At 46.8% G+C, this 20,419-nt stretch overlaps 1 protein-coding gene across 5 annotated transcripts in view; it reads left to right on the plus strand.

Annotated features, from left to right (window-relative positions):
• Positions 1 to 20,419, plus strand: part of FLI1 (Fli-1 proto-oncogene, ETS transcription factor) — a 122,651-nt gene that overhangs the window by 81,192 nt on the left and 21,040 nt on the right. For all 5 annotated transcript variants that reach the window (XM_059184723.1, XM_059184731.1, XM_059184746.1 and 2 more), the window contains 2 exons: positions 2,788 to 2,991; positions 11,797 to 11,862. In XM_059184723.1, coding sequence (XP_059040706.1) covers positions 2,788 to 2,991; positions 11,797 to 11,862 — 270 coding nt within the window. The remainder of the gene's footprint in view (positions 1 to 2,787; positions 2,992 to 11,796; positions 11,863 to 20,419) is intronic.

Consider the following 20,419-nt stretch of genomic DNA (forward strand, 5'->3'; position numbering starts at 1 on the left):
TCCCCAAACAGTGGCCAACATGGGAAGGCAATCTTGAGCACCGAAGACAGGGGATCAGAGATTGTCTCTGAACCAAATGTCGATAACTATCTCATTTCCACAGTCAGAGGGGGCAAACGTGGCCAGATTGCTTGGCTGACCCTTCAACTCTGAATTGGTATCGAAATACTTTCAGAAGGCATATCAAAATGTCAGTCCTCAATGTACCCAGGTAACCACAGTAGTAATCGTGCTACTAACGTAGATTCATATCAGAGGGTTTTCAAAGCATTTCTTGTAGTGAATTCGCTAGCTATGGATTTACTTCATTATTTTACCTCTGGTGAGATCTTTAAACATTATCCTCAGACATTTTGGATTCCTTCAGGCCAGCCTCCTGGACATGAGGGAAAGTCTTATTGGGGTGAGTCCACAAATCAAGGCAATAAAACATTTGAGGAGCAATTGATTGAATTTTTGGTGGGATTTTAGGACAGGTATAAACGAGGGCCCTGGTTAATCACCAGTTTCAGGTTCAGATGGGAAGAAACTAGGACTAAATCATCCAGGAAATACATTTGGAAGGGTTTAGCATGATCTGGAGTAGAAGATTTATAATTCATTGTGCTGTAAAGGGAGAGAAATAATATTGTGATAGAGCCCAAAGCAAGAGAGGAAATAATAAAATAAATTAAATATATGGTGTAAAATTGAATTTGAGGCCTCAAATACTAAAAGTGAGGATTTAGAAGAAGCAAAAAGAGTGGAGGAAATGAAATGCTGTGGAACCCAAACCCCACCTGTGCCACTTTTCCTTAGAATTCTGAAATGGTGCAAAGTATTTCCATTTTCCAATGGTCCGTGCCTAATTGTTTCTGGAGAGTAAAAGAGGAAAGCAAACTAAGAAATTTATCTGAGAGAGAGAGAGATGCATATAGACTTATACAATGAACCTATAGGAGGAGCTCCATTATTTGGCCTAATTAAGGCAGGACTGTGAAAAAGCCAGAGGAGGGGCTTCGGCTCAGGGAGGGGGGGAGCCCACCCCCTCCACTAAGTGAAATCCTAGGAAGACTTAAGTTTCAGCTGGGGACTTAACCTTTCAGAACTCCATTTTTTATCACAAAATGAAAATAAAAGCCATTTTGCTGGCTTTTCTGGATACGTGAAAAATGGTACATGTGGGACAGCCGCACATAGGAGGCACCCCAAATCTGGGGTGCAAATAGTAGGTCTCCCAAATCGGGTCACAGCAGCCTGTGACCCATAAGTCCAAATTCTACTCTTGCCTCTCTGGCCAGCTCCTCAACCTCCAGCACCAATATGGAAACCACTCTCACACCTCGGGGGAGAAAAGGCACTTTGCAAAGCAGACTTAGCCCTTGCCCCCCAGATACTCACATAGAAAACCAAGGAGGAGTGGAGAGCCTATGGCAACCGAGGGCAATCAGTAGAAGCTCTGAAGAAAAGTGGGGGAATTCGCATCTGGTGTGAGGAAGGCAACAGAACCTTGCTTCCTCCCACTGTCACTACTAATCATTCAAACCTGGTCCCCATTTTTGCCAAGAACCTTCACAGAGTCTTTGAATGGGAGGGTAAGGAAGCAGCATGGATATTCTTACCAAGGAAACATGCTAATAAAGCAGGCCCAGTAGGAGCCCGGGGCTGACAGCCCTACAATGTCTAGTCTCCTCCCCTCCTCCAGGAAGCCTTCCATGACTCTCCAAGTTCACACTGTTTGATTCCTTCAACTCCCACCACAAAATCTGTTGCTGAAATAGACAGTTTCCCACCTAAATGTTTCACATGAACAGATCTTTTGCGTGGCCAAAAGCCAGGTAGTTTTGTTGTCTGATGGGCATTTCCTTTTTTATGATGGGCATACCTGAGGTGTTTATTGGATTTACCAATAATTGGTTGCCAGGAAAAGAAATAACCTCCAGCCTGTGATAAGTGATAAGATACAAGTACTTTAACCACTGTGGAATTTGCTGGAACTCATCACCAGCACTCAAAGTATTACCCACCTTCCTGACACACATACCTAGCCAAAAAGGAGCTGTGAGGGTTCTAGCTAAAGATGACCTCGATCATTACATTATTCATGTCTACTCAAAGGAGGAAGGCCTGAAAGGTTTTCTCTCTCCAATACCTTTTCCCAACCTTGGGGACATTAATATCATAAAAATGTTTGGGGAATGATCAGGTAGAGATTTCATCATAGCTGTCTCCACAAGGAGAAAATCCAGGTTGGATTTCTGTTAAAGGCTCACACCACTAGGGTTTCCAACTGTACAGATGGAATCGCAACAAAAGTGTATACATATGTGTTCTTTTCCATAGCCATCTCAGAGATCCGTGTTCTCCCGTGAAATCACTCATGTTCTTAAGATACAGATGGTTTCCCTTTCCAGAGACTTTGGTCCCTGGTTCCTTGGGACCGTGTGTACTTTCATTTTGATACCACCATTGCTCAGGCAAAGGTTTAAATTGTCCTCCAAAAACTATAAAGAGAATGTTCTGTTGGGATGCCTCGGGAGACATCTAACAACCTCCCCCGAGGGCTAAGTGGTTCAGGCAGTGCCAGATGTGGAGAGCCAGATGGGAGTTCTAGGAGGGAACCATCTGGGAGGGAACCCACTTTCCCCGTGGGGGACACAGCAGGAGAGGGAGCTGGAGAGGGGTGCAGGTGGGAAGAGGAGCGCGAAGAGAGGGAGGGGCGGGAATAGGGAGGGTCTACTCAGCCTTGGTGAAGGGAAGGGGGTCTTGGCCGGCCCAGACCTTGCTAACAGGTCATCTCCCCTGCAGACCCCACGCTGTGGACTCAGGAGCACGTGCGGCAGTGGCTGGAGTGGGCAATAAAGGAGTATGGCTTGATGGAGATCGACACGTCCTTTTTCCAGAACATGGATGGCAAGGAACTGTGTAAAATGAACAAAGAGGACTTCCTCCGAGCCACCTCCCTCTACAACACCGAAGTGCTGCTGTCACATCTCAGTTATCTCAGGGAAAGTAAGTGTCCTGTCTCTGTCTGGGCGGGGTGGAGTCCCGAGTCCCATGGCTGGCAGAACTCTGCAAGGCCTGCCCTTAAATGAAGACTGACTTCCCATGCAGCCAATCCAGGACTAGGAAACTGGCCTGTCTCCGCCCTCCCTGCCCCTTGGCTGGGCAGCATGCTGCAGGAGCCCCAGGTCAGCGCCTGTGGAGTTGCCAAAGTCACCTTGGTTCTTACAGACCCTTCAAGGGGGCTGACCCAGTCCTGCAGTGTCAAGGGAAGCACAGTAAGGAATGGAGAAAAACTAGGGAGCTGTGACCCAGTGGGGTCTGCCAGAGTATAGTCACACTGTTTCCATGAGAACCCCTTTCCAGAAACTGCCTTGCCCTGTAATTATAAATAGATGGATATCCTGGCTGGGATTTTCCTGCACAATGATTTAAATTCCTCCAGTAAACTCCAGATCCATGGATTTAGGATTTAAGGTTTTGAAAATTTACACATTAACTTCCTCTTATCCTTAGGGTCACGCTGGCAGACCCGAACCCAACCTTTGCCGGCTGCTAGCTACGCACCCTTGCTAGCCAAACTGGGAGCACAGGAGAAGCTCTGGGTACACAAGGGTCTCTGGGACCCTTTCCCCTGGCACAGCGAGAAAGAAAAGAGCTTCGGAAAAGATTTTATGAAAGAAAGCATGTCTTCACTCAAAAAGTGTACCCAGTATGAGATTTCTCAGGCATCAAGCGCCCATCAATTTCATACGAATTTCATTTGGTCTTAAACCTACACAGAGATAGGAACAGAATTTTTTCAGGCATGCTAATAATCTTCGCCGTAACGCTTCCCCAGAAATCCAGGCCCAGTAGTCTATCAATGACCCCAAGTACTGAAGGATTTGTCTGTGGCCAGAAAAGATGGTACTGAGATCAGGGAGCTGAAAACAGATGTGGGTGGGCTCTGTCTAGAAGGGAGCTTTGTAACAGCCCGGAGCAGAGAGGGATGGGCAACCTCAGGGTACAGTGTCTGTTTTCCTTAGCCCAGGCTGCCTGGCATCTTGGAGGAGTTAAGCTGTGGAGTGAAGGAGCTTGATGATTTTCAAGCCCTTTTGAAGCTGAGATCTTTGGATACTGCCTACGGGTGTCTGCTACTTTCCTGGTCTCCCGGGCTCTGGGTTCATCAGTTCTTCGTTTGCTCCCCGTCATTTGGTGGGTCTTCAGACTCACCCTCCCTGTAATCTTCTGCCTCCTTCTACAACAGTGCACGACATGGGAGCAACACACGCTGGCTTTAAAATTTAAAAATTTTCAAAATGCCTTTGGAAGTTTCCACCGGTGCCTCCGGGCTCTCTGGTCACCTCTGAGGCGTCTGGTAACCAGTGAGAGAGTGTGGGTGATGCCGTATATGTTAACAGCAAACCAGTTACCTCATGTCTGAGTCTTGCTGCAACATGAGGTCAGCCCAAGAAACAGCAAGTTCGGAAAAGGGGGTGATTCTCTACCCAGTTTTTCCTGAGCTTTGGAAAACTTAATGTTTTCTAATGATCTGTGTTTCTCAGCTTTCAAGCGCTTATGGAATTTTTTAAAGAAGTTCCTTTGCACAGACCTGCCATGGTGCTAATCTGGCACAGCAGGGGGTGGGAGTGAGCCACAGAAGCGGGACTGAGAAGCAGATACCCGCAAAGCAAGAAGGCTCATGAAGCCTACCTTTCTGCTTCTTCAAGCATCAGAAGGCAGTGCTCCAGGAATCACTGGCCTCTTTACTTCCTTTGTGGGAGAAGAGAGGGACAGCAGCAACAGGCACGGCACATCCCAACAATCTAAGGGACCAGCAATTTGGGGTTCCATGTCAGATAGCTTTGTTGGGAAGGCATTTGAGCACATTCTGACTTGACAGGGGTGGGGGGAAAAGGCCATTCAGGCCATGTGACTCCCCAGGCCTGCTTTCTGGCAGGTCCATTAACCATCCAAGTCCCCACGAGGATTTCCTACACAGCAGAGCCCAAGCCACAGACCCTGAAACCAGACCAGCACCTGCCCCAAAGGCCTAGTCATTTGATAAGCTGGCGGGGGGCGGGGCGCTGGTAACCATGACGGAGGGGCACAGGTAAACAGGGAGCAAAGGGGCAAAGGAGTGAGCAGGTCATGAAGCAGTGGAGGTCAGAGGCTTGGTATTTTGGGGTACAGGTAACAGGGCAAGAAAGGGTGTGCGTTGCTGCGGCTTTCCTTCCTTCTTTTAAAAAATATTTGTAGATATTGAGGAAGATGCCCCCAAGCAATAAAAGTAAGAAGTTTCTAGAAAGGAGCTTATTAGTGGAGCAATTTCCAGGCTGGAGAGGAGAGGGAACAAAGTATATATTTGATACAATGTTGAGCAAAATAGCTAAATAGAAAGTGGTCGGGCTGATAGAAGTTTGCCTGAGGAGGCAAAAATTAAAATCCTGTGGGAAGGTTCGAGAAGAAACGTGCCCCGGCATAGTATTGTAATAGTCTAAAGGCCTTTTGAGGAACCTAGACTTAAAATGATCCACTTTCATGGGAAAAAAAAAATGGGAGTCCTGCTTCTTTTCAACGGGTGTCTAGCTTCACGTGGTAGCCTCTGGGACTCTGTGTTGGGCGAAGTCTGGCCAGCTGAGACCCCTGCGAGGAGGCCGTGTGCCTGGGGACCGGCTGCTCTCAGGACTGGAACTCCCTGCCTTCGAACACTTTATTGTTTTTGAAGACTTACTTCCAACAGATGTTTTGTGCCGAAACAGGGAGTCCCGTGCTTTGGGGACAGAGGCTAGGGGAGCTGAGTTGAGGCAGGGGCACGGGGTGCTCATTCCTTGTGCTTTGTCATCTGTCCTTATGCCGAGGAGGGGGTTGGGGTTCAAACATGTCCACTCTGGCAAGCGGTGAGAGGAAAAGAGCTCAGCTCCTCGGCACAGCGGGGGAGGGGGACGGTGGGGCTAGGGAGAGTCAACAGAAGAACATGGGAGGCCTCTTGTCACTCCAAAGTATCTGGTCTTTCTGGACTTCAACAGAAAAAGGAAACCTCATAGGACAAGAAGCTCGGGCATCTAATTCACACTTTCTCCAAGGGTGCTTGAGTTTTGATTGGGCTTGTCTGGGAGGCTAGCTCTACCTTTAAATGTTAAATAGCAAACTTACATTTTAAAATGTTATTTTTCAGGGTGGCGAAGAGATAGCAATGCCCCAGGTGCCCCCTGTGCCCTGTCTGATGGCCTGACGTCCTAGGATTTTTCTGGCCTCCTTGGAAGGGCTTATTCTCCCTAGCTTGGCTTTTCAGCTGTCCCAGAGAGAGTGGCCATCCCCTACACCTCCTCTGTAACTTCGCCCACGCTGGGAACGGGAGGAGGTTGATGAGGTGGGGTCTGGGGAGGATGCCTGTATTACTTGGGATGATTCTGGAGTCTCCTAGGGACACCAGGGCTCAGGTGTGCATCTCCCCAGGTGCCTTTCACTGCATGTGGGCAGGACGCCCCCTTGTGGACACCACGTGGACAACCGTCTCTAAACCCCATTTTAAAGCCAAAGCAACTGAGGTCTGGAGGGCTTTAGAAATTGGTGCAAAGGCATACAGCCAGCGGAGGGCATCCTGGTAGCTAAGACCCAGGCCTCCAGAGTCCCATCCTGCTTCAGGGCCCACAGCCTCGTGCTCAGAAGTGAGAGGTCCCAAGAGAGACAGTGAGCCAAGCTCCCTTCTCTCCCCTGGGGCTTTTCTGTGGAGGGCCAGGCCACTTTCCCCACAGCATTTTCTGTTTTCATTTGTACCAAGAGATAAATGCTTTCCGAAACTTCCCCATGGCCTCCTGGAATGAGGCAGATTAAAGTCAAGCCTATCACCACACTAACCCCGTCCTTCTCTCTTCCCGGCGCCGCCTCACACCCTGGACCTGACCGGCGGCGGGGCCAGTATCTCTGCTGGGCACACCCCGATTGGCAGGGGCCATATTTACCGTCGGAGGGCTGAGGGAAGTGAGATTGGGCTGTCACAAGGCACGGTGGGACCGGACCCCAGAGGAAGTGACAGCCGTCCGGATTGGCAGTTCAGGCTCAGGGCCCCTGGGGTGGGGGGGAGTTTGGGGTTTCTGGGAGCCCAGAAGGTCCTGGGCTTGGGTGGCCAGAGGAAGGAGAAGGAAAAGGAGTCTTTTTTCCTTTTACAAAAAGTTGTGCTCTGTAGATGTTTCAGAGTCTGACCCGTGAAAAAGGCTAAAACACTGTGTTTTTAAATTGTGGTGGCACTGGAGGAAGAAATATATTGTGTGACAGGGAGACTGAAGAAAGGTATCTATCTTGATTCCCATTTTTAATTTAAACTTAATGAAAAACACATTTCGTGCTCTGTGGCATTCCCCCCAGCAGCCTCTGAGGGCTGGGCAAAGGTGATGGGTCCGCGTAATTAAGCTGGTGAAGTATTATCCCTTCCAGGCCAGGGTCTGACCAGTAAAAGAAAACAGGATTCAGGCACAACAAAAGGCCAGATTTCCCCTGGACTCTGTAGTCAGTGCAGCCTGTGGTTGGAACATAGAGCCTTAGTTCCATGCTCCCTCCTCCCACCCTGCCCTGCCCTGCAGCCCAGAGACAGGGAGAGCCACAGTCAGCAGGCTGTTGGGCAGGAGACAAAGGCTTTGGCCCGGGAGGCGGGAGGCTAGACCCTTGTCTCCCCTGCTCCAGGTGTCCCAGATGAAGAGCTGGTTGGGCTGGGGGACTGGAATGCTGAAGAAAGCCCCATTGTTGGGGCTCTACCTCACACCTGCAACGCTTCACTCTGCTCATTTCCATCTTCTTTCAGTTCCCTAATACAATATCCAGTGACGGATGGACTCCAAAATGGAAAATTATTTTTTCCTTATGCTTTCAGTTTTGAGGGGGAGCACTCCATTCTCAGGGACCTCTTTTTGGGGCCCCGAATTAGCGGATATATATATATATATATATATATATATATATATATATATATATCTGTGTTTATATGTATGTGTATATATATATATGGATATGCCATGTGCATGCATTAATAACAGTAAATAAGCAAATATATGCACATTTTAATGGAAGTTTGCAGAGTTAAGCAAGAATTGTAAATGCATAACCCAAGAAACTATCACAAAGAGAATCCACTCACTTGTATGAGCACCCCAGGTCAAGGTCAAGGAAGAGATCAGAAGCCCCCAGGTACGCTTTATCTGTCACCTCTCCTCCTTCCTTCCCAGAGGAAACCAACACCGTGGGTGAGTTTCATGTTTCTTAGATTTAGCCTGAGGGCCCCAGGGTCTGTTGGATGGAGAACAGTTTTGTAAATAGACCAGAATGGGAATCCTGTTCCTGGGCTTTCTGGCTGTGTGACCCTGAGCAAACTACCTGACTTATCCGAAGGCTGATGTTCTCATCTGTAAGAGGAGACCCATGTGATCCCAGCTTCAGAGGACCCATGTAAGGATTAAGTGAGAGAATAGTTATAAAGTGTCTGGTGCTTCCTGCCTGCAGGAGTGTTGGCGTCCCTCCGCCCATCACAGCCTGTTCGCTGGGACAGGATGGTGTCAGGAAGGATTAGGAGCTCACGTTAGCCCCACAGAGAAAGAGCCTGAAAGCAAGAGAAAAAAAATCCAAAGCCACTGAGCGGGAGACCAGGCTCCAGGAAGGACCTCTTCATATCAGAACAAGTTCCCGTAAGAAAAGCGTGCGTGCTGGGGCTCCTGGGTGGCTCAGTGGGTTAAGCCTCTGCCTTCCGCCTAGGTCATGGTCTCAGGTCATGGTCTCAGGGTCCTGGGATCAAGCCCGGCATCAGGTTCTCTGCTCAGCAGGGAGCCTGCTTCCCTCTCTCTGCCTGCCTCTCTGCCTACTTGTGATCTCTCCCTCTGTGAAATAAATAAAATCTAAAAAGAAAAAGAAAAAGGAAAGCGTGTGTGCTGTGCCATCCTCTATAGGCTGAAGAACTTGTCAAATAAAAAAGGGAGCTGTGAAGGGGATGTTGGTCCCTTAGGAAGGAGGCCAGATGCCCTTAACCAGCCCCTCCTTCCAGGAGTGAAACTTGAACCAAGAACGGTCTTCAGGGCAAAATCCTTTTCCTAGGTTACCATGAAATATGTATTTCATGCAAGCTTTGCAGGGGTCAAACGACCCTTTCTTTCTCTTGGCTTTCTGGGAGTTTCCTGTGGAATTCATATGTGCCCATAGAAGAACTTTCGGCGAGGGGAAAATTTAATAAATGTGGTTTATCTAAGCTTCGTGCTCTCAGCTAAATCTGCAGTAATGACTCAGGCAGTTCGCTCTTCTGAGACCATCATTTTTCTTTATTTGCTCCAGCCGTGAGGTTTCAGCCTGAGGGAGAGAATGTCGGGGACAGACAGGCAGACATTCTTGGTCTTACTCCTGAGACTTTTCTTTTTTTCTAGACCCTTGGAACATTTGGTTCTCTTTCTTAACCTCCTTCCAGTCATGGAGGATTATTTCTTATTGCAGCAGAACCCATTCATAAGTCCAGGTCCAGAGGACACGACGAACGTTCAGCAAGCCCTTTTATGAAGGGTTTATTGTATGTCATTGTGGTGTCTGTGGGAGAAGGGATGTAAAAATAGTAATGATAACAGCTAGCATTTACTGAACACTCACTAGCGACCAAGATCTTTTTTGAGCACTTGACACGTATTATTTTATTCAATCCTCGCAACAACCGTGTTAAGTGGATGTTATTATTAGCCTATTTTATATATAAGGAGCCTGTGGCTTAGGGAGATTAGGTAAATCGATGGAGGTCACAAAGCTAGTAAGTGGTAAGAGGCAGGTCCAACTTTTGACTCTCATTTGCATAACAACTATAATGAAATGAGGTCCTCCCAGCCTAGCTGGGTCCTTTTTATTTTATTTTACTTTTGAAGACTTTATTTATTTCTCAGAGAGAGAGAGCAGAAGCAGGGAGAGCTACAGGCAGAGCAGGTAGAGGGAGAAGCAGGCTCCTCGCCCAGCAAGGAGCTCAATGTGGGACTCGATCCAAGGACCCCAGGATCATGACCCAATGCGAAGGCAGACGCCTAACCGACTGAGCCACCCAAGCATCTGGGTCCATGATATTTTGAGAATGGACTAACCAAATGCATCTGGCTCTCAGGATAGTCCGTGTGCATAACTGTCTTATTTATGTTTTGGGGATTTTTTTGTTTTTTGTTTTTAGATTTTATCTATTTGAGAGAGAGAGGAAGAGCTCATAGGAGCAGGGGGGAGGGGTGCAGGAAGAGGGAGAAGCAGGGGCCCGATCCCAGGACCCTGGGACCATGACCTGAGCCAAAGACAGATGCTTCACAGACTGAGATACCCAGATGCCCGTGACTGTCTCGTTTCTAAAGTAGTATGCATGTGTCCACACTTTGGCGTAGCGTGGTCTCAGTATCACCTCCATTCCTCCTCTTTTTTGTTTGGAGCCCTTTCCGGGGCCAGCAGTGATAGTCGCCCTAGCCAGAAGCTAGGAAGTTGGGGGATTCTTACAAAATTCTCTCCCCCGTTGTCTTGCCTGAAAGGAACATGTTTTCTCTGAGGCACACAACCAAACGCCCACAACTGGGTGAGGCGGCAGCTCCGCGCCGGCATCTCTGCCATGACTGGAGACTAAAAATAGGAGCGTCTGACAGCCCATCCCCTGTCCTCAGCCCTGGCACCCAAAGCCATCCGTCTGCACAGAGAAGGGAAAATTTTCAAAGACTTCCCCAGCCTCAAACACCTCTGGCAGGCTTATCGCGTCCTCTGTAAAAGCATATTCCAACCCCGGTTTTTGAAAGACCTGCAGAACTTCCCCCACGAGAATCTCAGGGAGAATTGCAAAAATGCCTCCATTTTGTAACATGAAATCCCTGAATTCTTTTGAAATTAAGGAACCAGCTTAGTTTTAGGGGCAAGAGGGAGTTTTTATATGCAGCAGACAAAAACAAAAACAAAAACAAAACTATCATCCCTGAAAATTCCCAGACTAGGGCCTGGTGTGAGTAGTTATGCATTAAAGTTTAATTTTAAGAGACTGGGTAGGGTAGCAGCCCTCTGGGATGACAGAAAATTCCGCGTACCATGCCTTACGTTCAGCTGTATTCTCTTAGACATTCGCAGGGGAAGGTAAGAGTGGCTGCTGGAACACCCGTCACCACTCCCCCCTTCCCAACGGCCAGCACACTCCTCTCCACCGTCAACGAGTAATATCCAAGCACTTCACCCCACCAGCGAAAGGACCTGTCCATAAACCCACAGGATATCCTAGCAGGCAGGAATCTTGCAGCTTCTCCTCCAGGGTGTGGTAAAACTACGAACTGCAGGCCAAATCTGCCCAAATCTGGCCAACTCTGGCGCATGGACAAAACAAAACAAAAACAAAAAAGAATGTGCAACAGAGACTGTATTTAACCCACAAAGCCTAAAATATTTACTATCTGGTCTTTATAAGAAAAGCTTGCCAGCCCCGTATGTAGTTTAACTCCTTCATCTTTCTGCTGAAGAAATCAAAATCTAGACCTACCCACAGTCATGCAGCGAGATTCTCTGTCCTGTGCTCCTGCTGCGACATGGCATGGACACCCGAGAACTCTTTGGAATCATAAACGTGGCTCCTGGGGAGGGCTGTGCGAGTCCCACCCGGAAGTGTTCTGTCCTAACTTACTCTAACGGGAACTCCAGGAATCCAGTACATTTCCCCCAAAACAGATTCCAATAACTCTATCAAGGAGCCATCAGTCCCTCTTCCCTAGCCCTATCCATTCCCCTCCCGATCCCTTCTCAACCCACCTTCTACTCTTGATCTCAGAAGAACGTCTTGTTACAGCCATCTTCTGCTTTGCTTTGCAGGTTCACTGTTGGCCTATAACACAACCTCCCACACAGACCAATCCTCACGACTGAGTGTCAAAGAAGGTGAGTCAGTTCTCTCGTGGATTTTCTTCAGAACCAGGCTTGGCACCATTCCGTGCTGTTCAGTCTCGTGTGGGCAGCCCCAAATCTGTGCACCTTTAACCTTAAAGATAGAACTGGTGGTTATTCTACCAGGAAAAAAAAAATTGGGTTTATTTGGGAATAGCAAAGAATAGGAATTCTGGATAAACAAGTTATGGCAAAACCCTAGGTAAGCCCAGCAGACAAAGGAGAGAAGCGTTATTTTATGGAGAAAGTGGAGGAAGCTGGGAGGACACATTTTGAATGGAAGTCCATTGGAGAAAGTAAGAGCTCTGGGTAATGGCTGGGATGCAGGGGTAGCGGATTTCTTACAGGAGAGATGCAAGGTAAATCTTTCCCCCTTGGGGCCTGTAATTGATGATTCTTTCCTGCTGGAGATTCTTCTGCTGTGGTAGGTCATTGACTCCTCTGTTGAAGTCTGTAATTGACAGTTCTTCCTGCAACTGACATGTGAGTGGTAGTGCCCCCCACCCAGGCTCCCCTTTCTGGCCTCTCAACTCATTTTATTGAGGTTTCCCTTTGCTCATTTTCAAATACCAAGTCTCTTGTTTTTTCTAGCATACAAGGCAAGAAGCCACAGAGCGGCAAAAACAGGGCGAGGTTTTAAAATATCTTATAATAATATCAAAGATAGGACTTCAAGTTGTGACACCATGGAATTAAAAAAGGGGTTCCTCTCAGAGCAGCACTCCCTTTCAGAGCGAGAAGTCAGGGCTTTCCTCCATTGAAGATAATGAAATGAAGGTTTTTTTTTTTTTTTTTTTTTTTTTTTTAAGGGATTCTTGCAATGCCACATTTTAAGGGGTTTCCCCCCCTTCACAAATTTTAGCAATGCCAATTCATTTTTAAAGTGGTGATTTGGGGATTTGGTCTAGTTGGTTGGGTTTGCTTGAGAGGGACAGAAAACAACTTCAACAAGTGATTTTCTGCTAGTGAGGATTTGATTATAATGGCTTTTCTCAGCATCTTATTTATGGAACATTGTGGGGATTTCCTGCTCCAGATATTGTGTTAGAGTCCAAACATTTAAACAAGTGAATAAATAATATGGTACCTGGTTTAAGGGAGGAAGAAATATTACGTGAAAAAAAGTCTGCCCAAGACCAAAAAATATATATATATATATATATATATATATATTTAATGTATTATAAATATATATATACAATATATACTATATAGTATATATATATATGTGTATATATATATATATTTTAAATATATATGTCTCCATGGAGAAGGGGCATTTTGAATGGAGGCTTAAAGAACGAACCTGGAGTACAGCAGGCATGCGATCTTCCTTCCTTGGCTTCCTTTACTACTTCACCATTTTTTCTTTAATGTCCATCTGCTCTCATAGAGAATGAATGGGGGCAGAAGTTCTCCATACAGGTGCCCTGGGGTAAGAGCACAGCATAACCTTCTGGAAAAACTTAAAGCTCTTCTAAGGGAAGAGGCTTAGAGACCATCTGATTGAGAATGCTCATGGGTTACGGCCACACTGTGATCACATAGGACTTTGTGTTCGCTGTTAGCAGTTTCTAATCAGATCATGACCAGAAAATGTGGGGGGAGGAATCTACGATCTACGACACGGTGAATCTGCTTTTAAACTTTTGTGGTTTCCTTTGCTTCCTCTTCCCCGCCCCCTGTCCATCCCAGGGTCAGTCCTTTTTATGTTACCGTTTTCCTTTCCAAATCAGATTTTTTGGATTTTGCCATGAAAAACTAAAGTTGATGAATTGACTCATTCTATAGTCTGAACCTCATTTTACTTGCCGACCTGTTTAACGTTGTGTTGCAGACATCTACTATGGAGGGAAGGTATTGTAGCGACAGATATTAGACTGGAGGTCCAGGCACATTTGGGGTTCATTTGGGGAAATCGCTTCATGCCCTAAATCTTTGTTTCCTGTCGAATAAAAGGACTGAACTAAATCAGGGAAAATCAAGCCCTGACTCCTGGGCTCTTGGCTTCTAAAGAGAGGTCCTAGAGCCATAGCTGAGAGCTCTGCCTTCATTCAGGACCCCTCTGTTTGGATCTGGTGTACTTAAGTTCATTTCATTTGCAGACAGGCCTCCAGTTCTTGGAAGGATGGGGGCGAGAGGAAAGGAAGGACTGCAGGAAGGGAAGGGGAGGAAGGGAGAAGGAAGGGGGATCCTTCAAAGTTCCTTTAGTACTACAAGCTAACGCCTGCTGGCAACCAGTGAGGGCTCGGGGACAGAGCCAATGAGAGAATATCTGGTATTGGGCTTAAAATACAGATTTTCAATTAGAAGCAGGACTGAATTGAACTGCGTTGATAAGCAACTCATTACTCCTCCAGGGGTCTTAAGCTTTCAGCCTCTCGCTTGCACCTACCACTCCCTTTGCTTCCCTTGGCCCTTTTGTGTACGGGCGGCTGAGCGTTTGTAGTGCCACCGGGCTTATTCAGGCTGATTGCAGGAATAGCTCGCTCTTGCTGGGCAAGCACCCTCAGAAATAAATGAACTGTAGTATCCAGGCAAACGCACACTGCCAGGACCTCATTCAGGTGGTGCTGGGCATTTATCTCCCAACATCGGCTCTGGCCTCTAGAGACCATTAAGTCTGTGCTTTGCAGGTGCATCTTTTGTCCCCAGTAAAGCTTTCCACTCAAGCTGTCTTGCTTCTGTGTTGCCTCCCTGCCTCGTGAGGTGGTCCGAATCTGTCTGAAAGGCCTATCATCCACAAAACAAAGTGCATTAGCAAGACAAAGCTAATCAGGCTTCTCTCCTTCCCTTTCACCCTGCTCCCCAGATCCCCACCCCCCCTCTTCTCTTTCTCTCTCACATGTGCACGCTTTTTCTCTAATAGCTATCTTCATGACTTAAAATATGAATTGGAAAAATAATGAGAAAACCCACTTTAACCTTGGCTCCATCTTGTTTGAATAAGACACACACGCATAGCCCCCAAACAAACCCAGGGGACAGGAGCCCAGAGCTCTGTGTGTATGTGTGTGTTTGTGTGTTGTGCGTTTGTGTGTTTTATGTCACAAAAGGCAGGTGCTGGCATCAAGCACAAAGGAAAGAAGTTGAGGAGATGATGTCTCTTAGTGCTTCTTCAATTCACTTATCAAATTAGAACCTTTTGGCTTTAAAATGGCATAATCACCCTTTCAGCTTGTCTCTTGAAAATGATTGCCTTCTCAAAGGGTTATTTGTGCCCAGGAAGTAAGACTTGATTTTAGAAATTAATTTATAACAGTCCATAAACCCCTTTAAATCAAGTATTCAATAGTCACACATTGGCCCCAGTTAAAACAGTGGTGCTCTCTTGACCTTTACTTATCAAGGCTAATGCACTTTAAAAAGTACAGTAGGATGGAAGCAACAGTTACCCATTTATAAAAGGAGCCACAGCTGTGGTCTACATAGGATTTTGTAATACCAGAGACCTTTTTACGTGCTCTGTCTCTTCTTCTGACCTGGCAGAGTCCCTGATAGGTAGCTAAGACCCTCTCCAGTTTGCAGATAAAGTGAGATTCAGCAATATTAATCTGTTCACTGAAGAGCACACAGCTAGACAACAGTGTAGCAAAGACTCAAACCCAGGTTGTAGGGTTCCCAATTTCCTGGCTTCCGATGGTCTCCCTGACACCTACAGCTCAACCCTTTTCGCTGGAGGGCCATGCAGACAATATCTGGCCTAAAGATTGTCTCCGCAGAGATTTGACATGTTTCCCATTGTTTGGCCCTGACCTCACAATTTTTCCACTCTCCTCTCCATCCATGCTCTGTACCGTTCTCCGTTCCCAAGGATGAATTCATACACATCCCCTGCTTGGCACTACGTTCTGGTCTGAACCACACAGAGACTACTGGTGCCCTAGAACAAACACTGTATGGCTCCGCTCCCACAAGGCATCTCAAATGGGCAGATCCTTTGAGACGGAGCATGGAATGGTGGTTACTGGGCCTGGGAGCAGGGACAGAGGGGCAGCTGTCATTGAATGGATGTAGTTTCAGTTTGGAAAGATGAATAAGTTCTGATGGTGGGGGTTACCCAGTGAACGTCCTTAATGCCACTAAAATGCACACTTAAGAAATAGTCAAAATGCTCAGTTCTGTTAGAGATGTTTTATCACAATAACAAGAAAAATGAGACATTTAAATTTTTAAAAAATTTAAGGGGCACCTGGGTGGCTCAGTTGGTTAGATGTCTGCCTTCAGCTCAGGTTATGATCTCAGGGTCCTAGAATCGAGCCCCGTATCGAGCTCTCTGCTCAGCAGGGAGTCTGTTTCTCCCTCTCCCCCTGCTTGTGCTCTCTCCCTCTCTCTCTGTCAAATAAAGAAAATCTTAAAAAATTTTTTTTTAAACACGTATGCCCAGGCCTCAGACAGCACCCATTAGTTCAGGATGGCTAGGAATGACATGTAGACATTGGGAATTTTTTTTAGAAGCTCTCCAGGTTACTGTTATAACCTGCAGCTAAAATCGAGAAGCCCTCTGCTGCAGTGCAGACACAAACTCGAGGGAGGAAAAGGAGACCCAGCTCAGAGCACCCCCAGGTTTTCTTAGAGATACACTGGGTGGTTGATCTTGACTTTTCCTGACCCCTAGTGGAGGAGGAACAGGACTTGTTGGTTCACTAATGAAGGTCCGGGTTGAGTGGAGAGACCACGTGATCATGACTTGTTCTTTCCATCATCATTGATGATCTTATAATTATCGTTGATTTTGACAAGTTTGCGTTAGCACCTCTCTTCACATCTCAGAAATCCCTCACTTATACGCTCTCATTATATGTATCTAAATAGTAGATGTGGTATTTATTTTGGGAGGGGCAGAGGGAGAGAGAAAGAATCCCAGCCGGGCTCCAAGTCCCACCCAGAGCCTGACTCCAGGCTCAGTCCTATGACCCTGTGATCCTGACCTGAACCAAAATCAAGAGTCAGACGCCCAACCAGCTGCGCCACCCCCAGGAGCCCTGGAACCTTGATTTTCTAGCGAAGACAATGAGAGTCTGGAAGGTGAGTGGCCTTTCCAAGTCCATATGATGAGTCCTGGAAACAGGACCACTGACTCTCTAAACTTGTTCTCCCTGACCTCCACGCTGAGGTTGGAGTGTGTTTGGGGGTGTCGGTTAGAGCACCACCTTGATTTTGGGGTACACCCTAGGGCCTCCCAGTGCTCTCCGCTGGAAAATCAGCGTGCAGTAATTTTCCCATCTCAGCTTGGGAGCTGCTTTGCATGCCTAACCTTCGTTTCCTTAGCTTCTCACGCTGGATCTGTTTAAATACCTTGGACTCTCCAAACGTCAGAGGATATTGAGCTCCTTGCTTATGAACTCCTAGAACTCATAAACCTGGCCAGGGGCCTGTGCAGCACTGAGCTGCTTGCCCCAGCCAGGAAGGCTTTCCGAACCTGCTGCTGAATGCAAAACCTGAGCACGGGGAGCCCTCTCCAGCAGTTGCCATGGCTAATGGAGAAAAAGTCTGTCTGCTTGCTAAGTACGGGAGGGAGGGAAGAAGCAACTACCTTTCCCCATCCTTTGTCGAGAAACGCCTAACTGGCACTGAAGATCACCCTAACAAGAGCCCGGCTTCTGTCAAGGAGATTTCCAGATGGCAGTCCCCAGCCCCCCACCCCAACACACACACACACATAGCAACTGCCCCTTTCTGTAGCCCTTCATTGTTGACCCAGCATTTGCACACACATTATGTCATATGTGCCTCACAACTTCACCAGGAGGCAGCAGGGCTGGTATTATTATTATTCCCGTTCTGTAGATAATGAAAACAAGGCCCAGAGAAATTACAGGCTTCCTGGGACATCCCCCAGGTCCCAGGACAGAGCGGGGCTCACACCTAGGTCTCTGGGTTCTTTCCTCCCACCATGCTGGTTCTCATATCATCCTCTCGGCATTATTTAGTTCAAGCATCTAACGGTATTTTAAATGTAAACTAATTAAATTATTTGATTCGTGCTCCGAATTTACCCAAGGCAAGTATTCATCTCTTATTTTAACATTATCACATCTTGATTAGAAACTCAAGCTCTGGACTCAGACCCTGGATAAGTCACTTACTTTTGATGCGTTAATTTCCCCATGTATAAGTCACTTACTTATACCCTTATACTTATACTTATACATACATACTTACACACACATACTTATACAGTATACATACATACTTATACATACTTATACATATACTTAGGTGTATGATCCTGGATAAGTCACTTACTTTTGATGCATTAGTTTCCCCGTGTATAAAAGTGAGGACCATTTTAGTACCCCGTCAGGGCTGGGACAGTACTCACCAACCCCTTACCATGGTATCTGACATACCAATAAGTGCTCCATGAATTATAGTAATTAGTATTATTATTGCAAAAGAATTAGAATAGTTTTGAGGGTTGACCGTTTGCTGACACTGTGCCAAAGGCTGAGAAGCACCATATCATATGGCATGGTGATACCATCAGTGAGACAGCCAAGCTGCTTAAAATCTTATTAAGGAGATGCACGTGGACCTCTTAAAGAATAAAATGAAATTGCATATAATTGACTAGAAAAATACATGCTACTTCCAAGAAGTTCTCTGAGAATAATGGAGAGATGAAAAATAGTTCAATGCTAACACTGTGTACCCTGCACCACCTTCCCCCACTGCCGCCCCACTTTCATGGGACAGAAGAGATGTGAGGCCAGAGAAGACTGGGTCCAGCCAAGGCCACACAGGGAGGGAGTGGCAAGTGGCAGAGTTTGAAGTCACTCAGGACCTTAAGAATGGACCAAAATCCTGTGATTCGTGCCTTCCTCTACCCTATTCGGTCACGTCTTCATTTCTTAAGAACCTATCATGTTTGGGACACGAGGCTGAGCCCCAGAAATATGGTGTCCAACCAGTACCTACCATCAAGGTGCTAAGAATCAGAGATACTACAGATAAGGTCAGTAAGTCCTTAAATACTGTATATTGGAGTATGGATGATTATATAATGCTAAATCTTGCCATTCCCCCTGTATTTACATCCTATTGGGGGTGTCCTTTATGATGGAATTTTAGAGGTTGGAGCAAAAGATGGAAGCCCTCTAGACATATGCATCATGGCAGTCCTGGGAGTAGATATGGAGACAAGGGGAAGAGAGTCGACCCCTAAGATGCTGGTCAGTGCCACTGGCTCTGTTGTGTACGTGTGGGGACAGCAGTGCCAGGGACCAGAGGGGTTCAGGCTGGGACTGGGGGTCGGGGCCCAGGTGAGCTTCTCTGGGAGATATGAGCATGGCTTGGGGAAGCACCAAGGCCTCAACATATGACAGGGTTATGGGGGGTGGGAAGCCCTGTGTGGCCTCTTGGTGGCTTACATGAAACTGAAAGACGGAGTCCAGTGGGGTGTCTCCCTATGGGCCAGGAAGCTCCACAAAGGAACTCAGAGCCCGGAATTTGCTTCAAATTAATGGAGGCTGGGGAGGGATAGTAGGTGGGAGTGGAGCAGGAATGAGATTGACCATGAGTCCATGCTTGTTAAAGCAGGATAAAGGGCCCTCTGGGGTTCTGTAGACTTTTCACTCTGCTTTTCTATACCTCCAGAATTTTCCATAATTTCAAAGCTGCCTCAAGAAACTTTGTTTTGATGGGGAAAAGAGCAGAGATGGGTTCAGAATATGTATTCCTAAGGCAATGCATAGTGTGTGAGGGTGATATGGGTTGGAGTTCAGCATTTGGGGGACGGGGGGTTTTTGGGCAGCATCCTGAGTGGGGTCTTTATAGGAGGGTAGGATGAGCGTGGTGTTTGGTATGGGCAGGCCCCATACAGGGTAGCACATGGGGGATGGGTCTGGAACATGTGTACCCATAGGAAAAGGCCTGTAATACTGTGAGGTAATCTCCTGTTATTTTTAGGGAGTAAAGACCTCTCTTATGTAGCAGGTTATATGGTTCCTCAGGCTCTGTCTGTGTCGACTAACATACACTTAAAAATTTGAGGGTATTAAGGCCTCACAGGAGGACCTGTTAAGAACTTTGTCATTCTGTGTTTTTTCTTTATGATGAAATACTCCTAATCCATTTTTAGCAAAGCCGGGGTGATTGCTGAAATGTGTGTGTGTGTGTGTGTGTGTGTGTGTGTGTGTGTGTGAGAGAGAGAGAGAGAGAGAGAGAGCTGTTTCTGTGGTCCAAAGGCAAAGATTTATGATTCTAGAATAGACAGTAGCTCGCTCTCTCCATTTTATTATTTTTTTTAACTGTTTTTCTTTGAAATTCCAGAGTTAATGTTTTGTCTGCTTTCGATCTGACCCTCTTTGGAGAGCTGCATGTTTTTGTGTGTGTATGTATGTGTGTGTGTGTGTGTGTGTGTTCAGCAGAGAGAGATTGAAAGAGCGAGCGAGCGAGCTGGGAAACAAAGAATGGTTGTCTCCAAACTGTAGCAGGCAGGAAACCCCAATCCCAAGGGAATTTAGCCAGCCAGCCCTGTCCCGGAGTCAGACTCCAGCTCTCTGAATTCAATTTGACAGCTTGTCTGGGACACTTTCTAAGTAACCAT

This window comes from Mustela lutreola, chromosome 1 (genome assembly GCF_030435805.1).
Source record: "Mustela lutreola isolate mMusLut2 chromosome 1, mMusLut2.pri, whole genome shotgun sequence".
Classification (NCBI taxonomy): Eukaryota; Metazoa; Chordata; class Mammalia; order Carnivora; family Mustelidae; genus Mustela; species Mustela lutreola.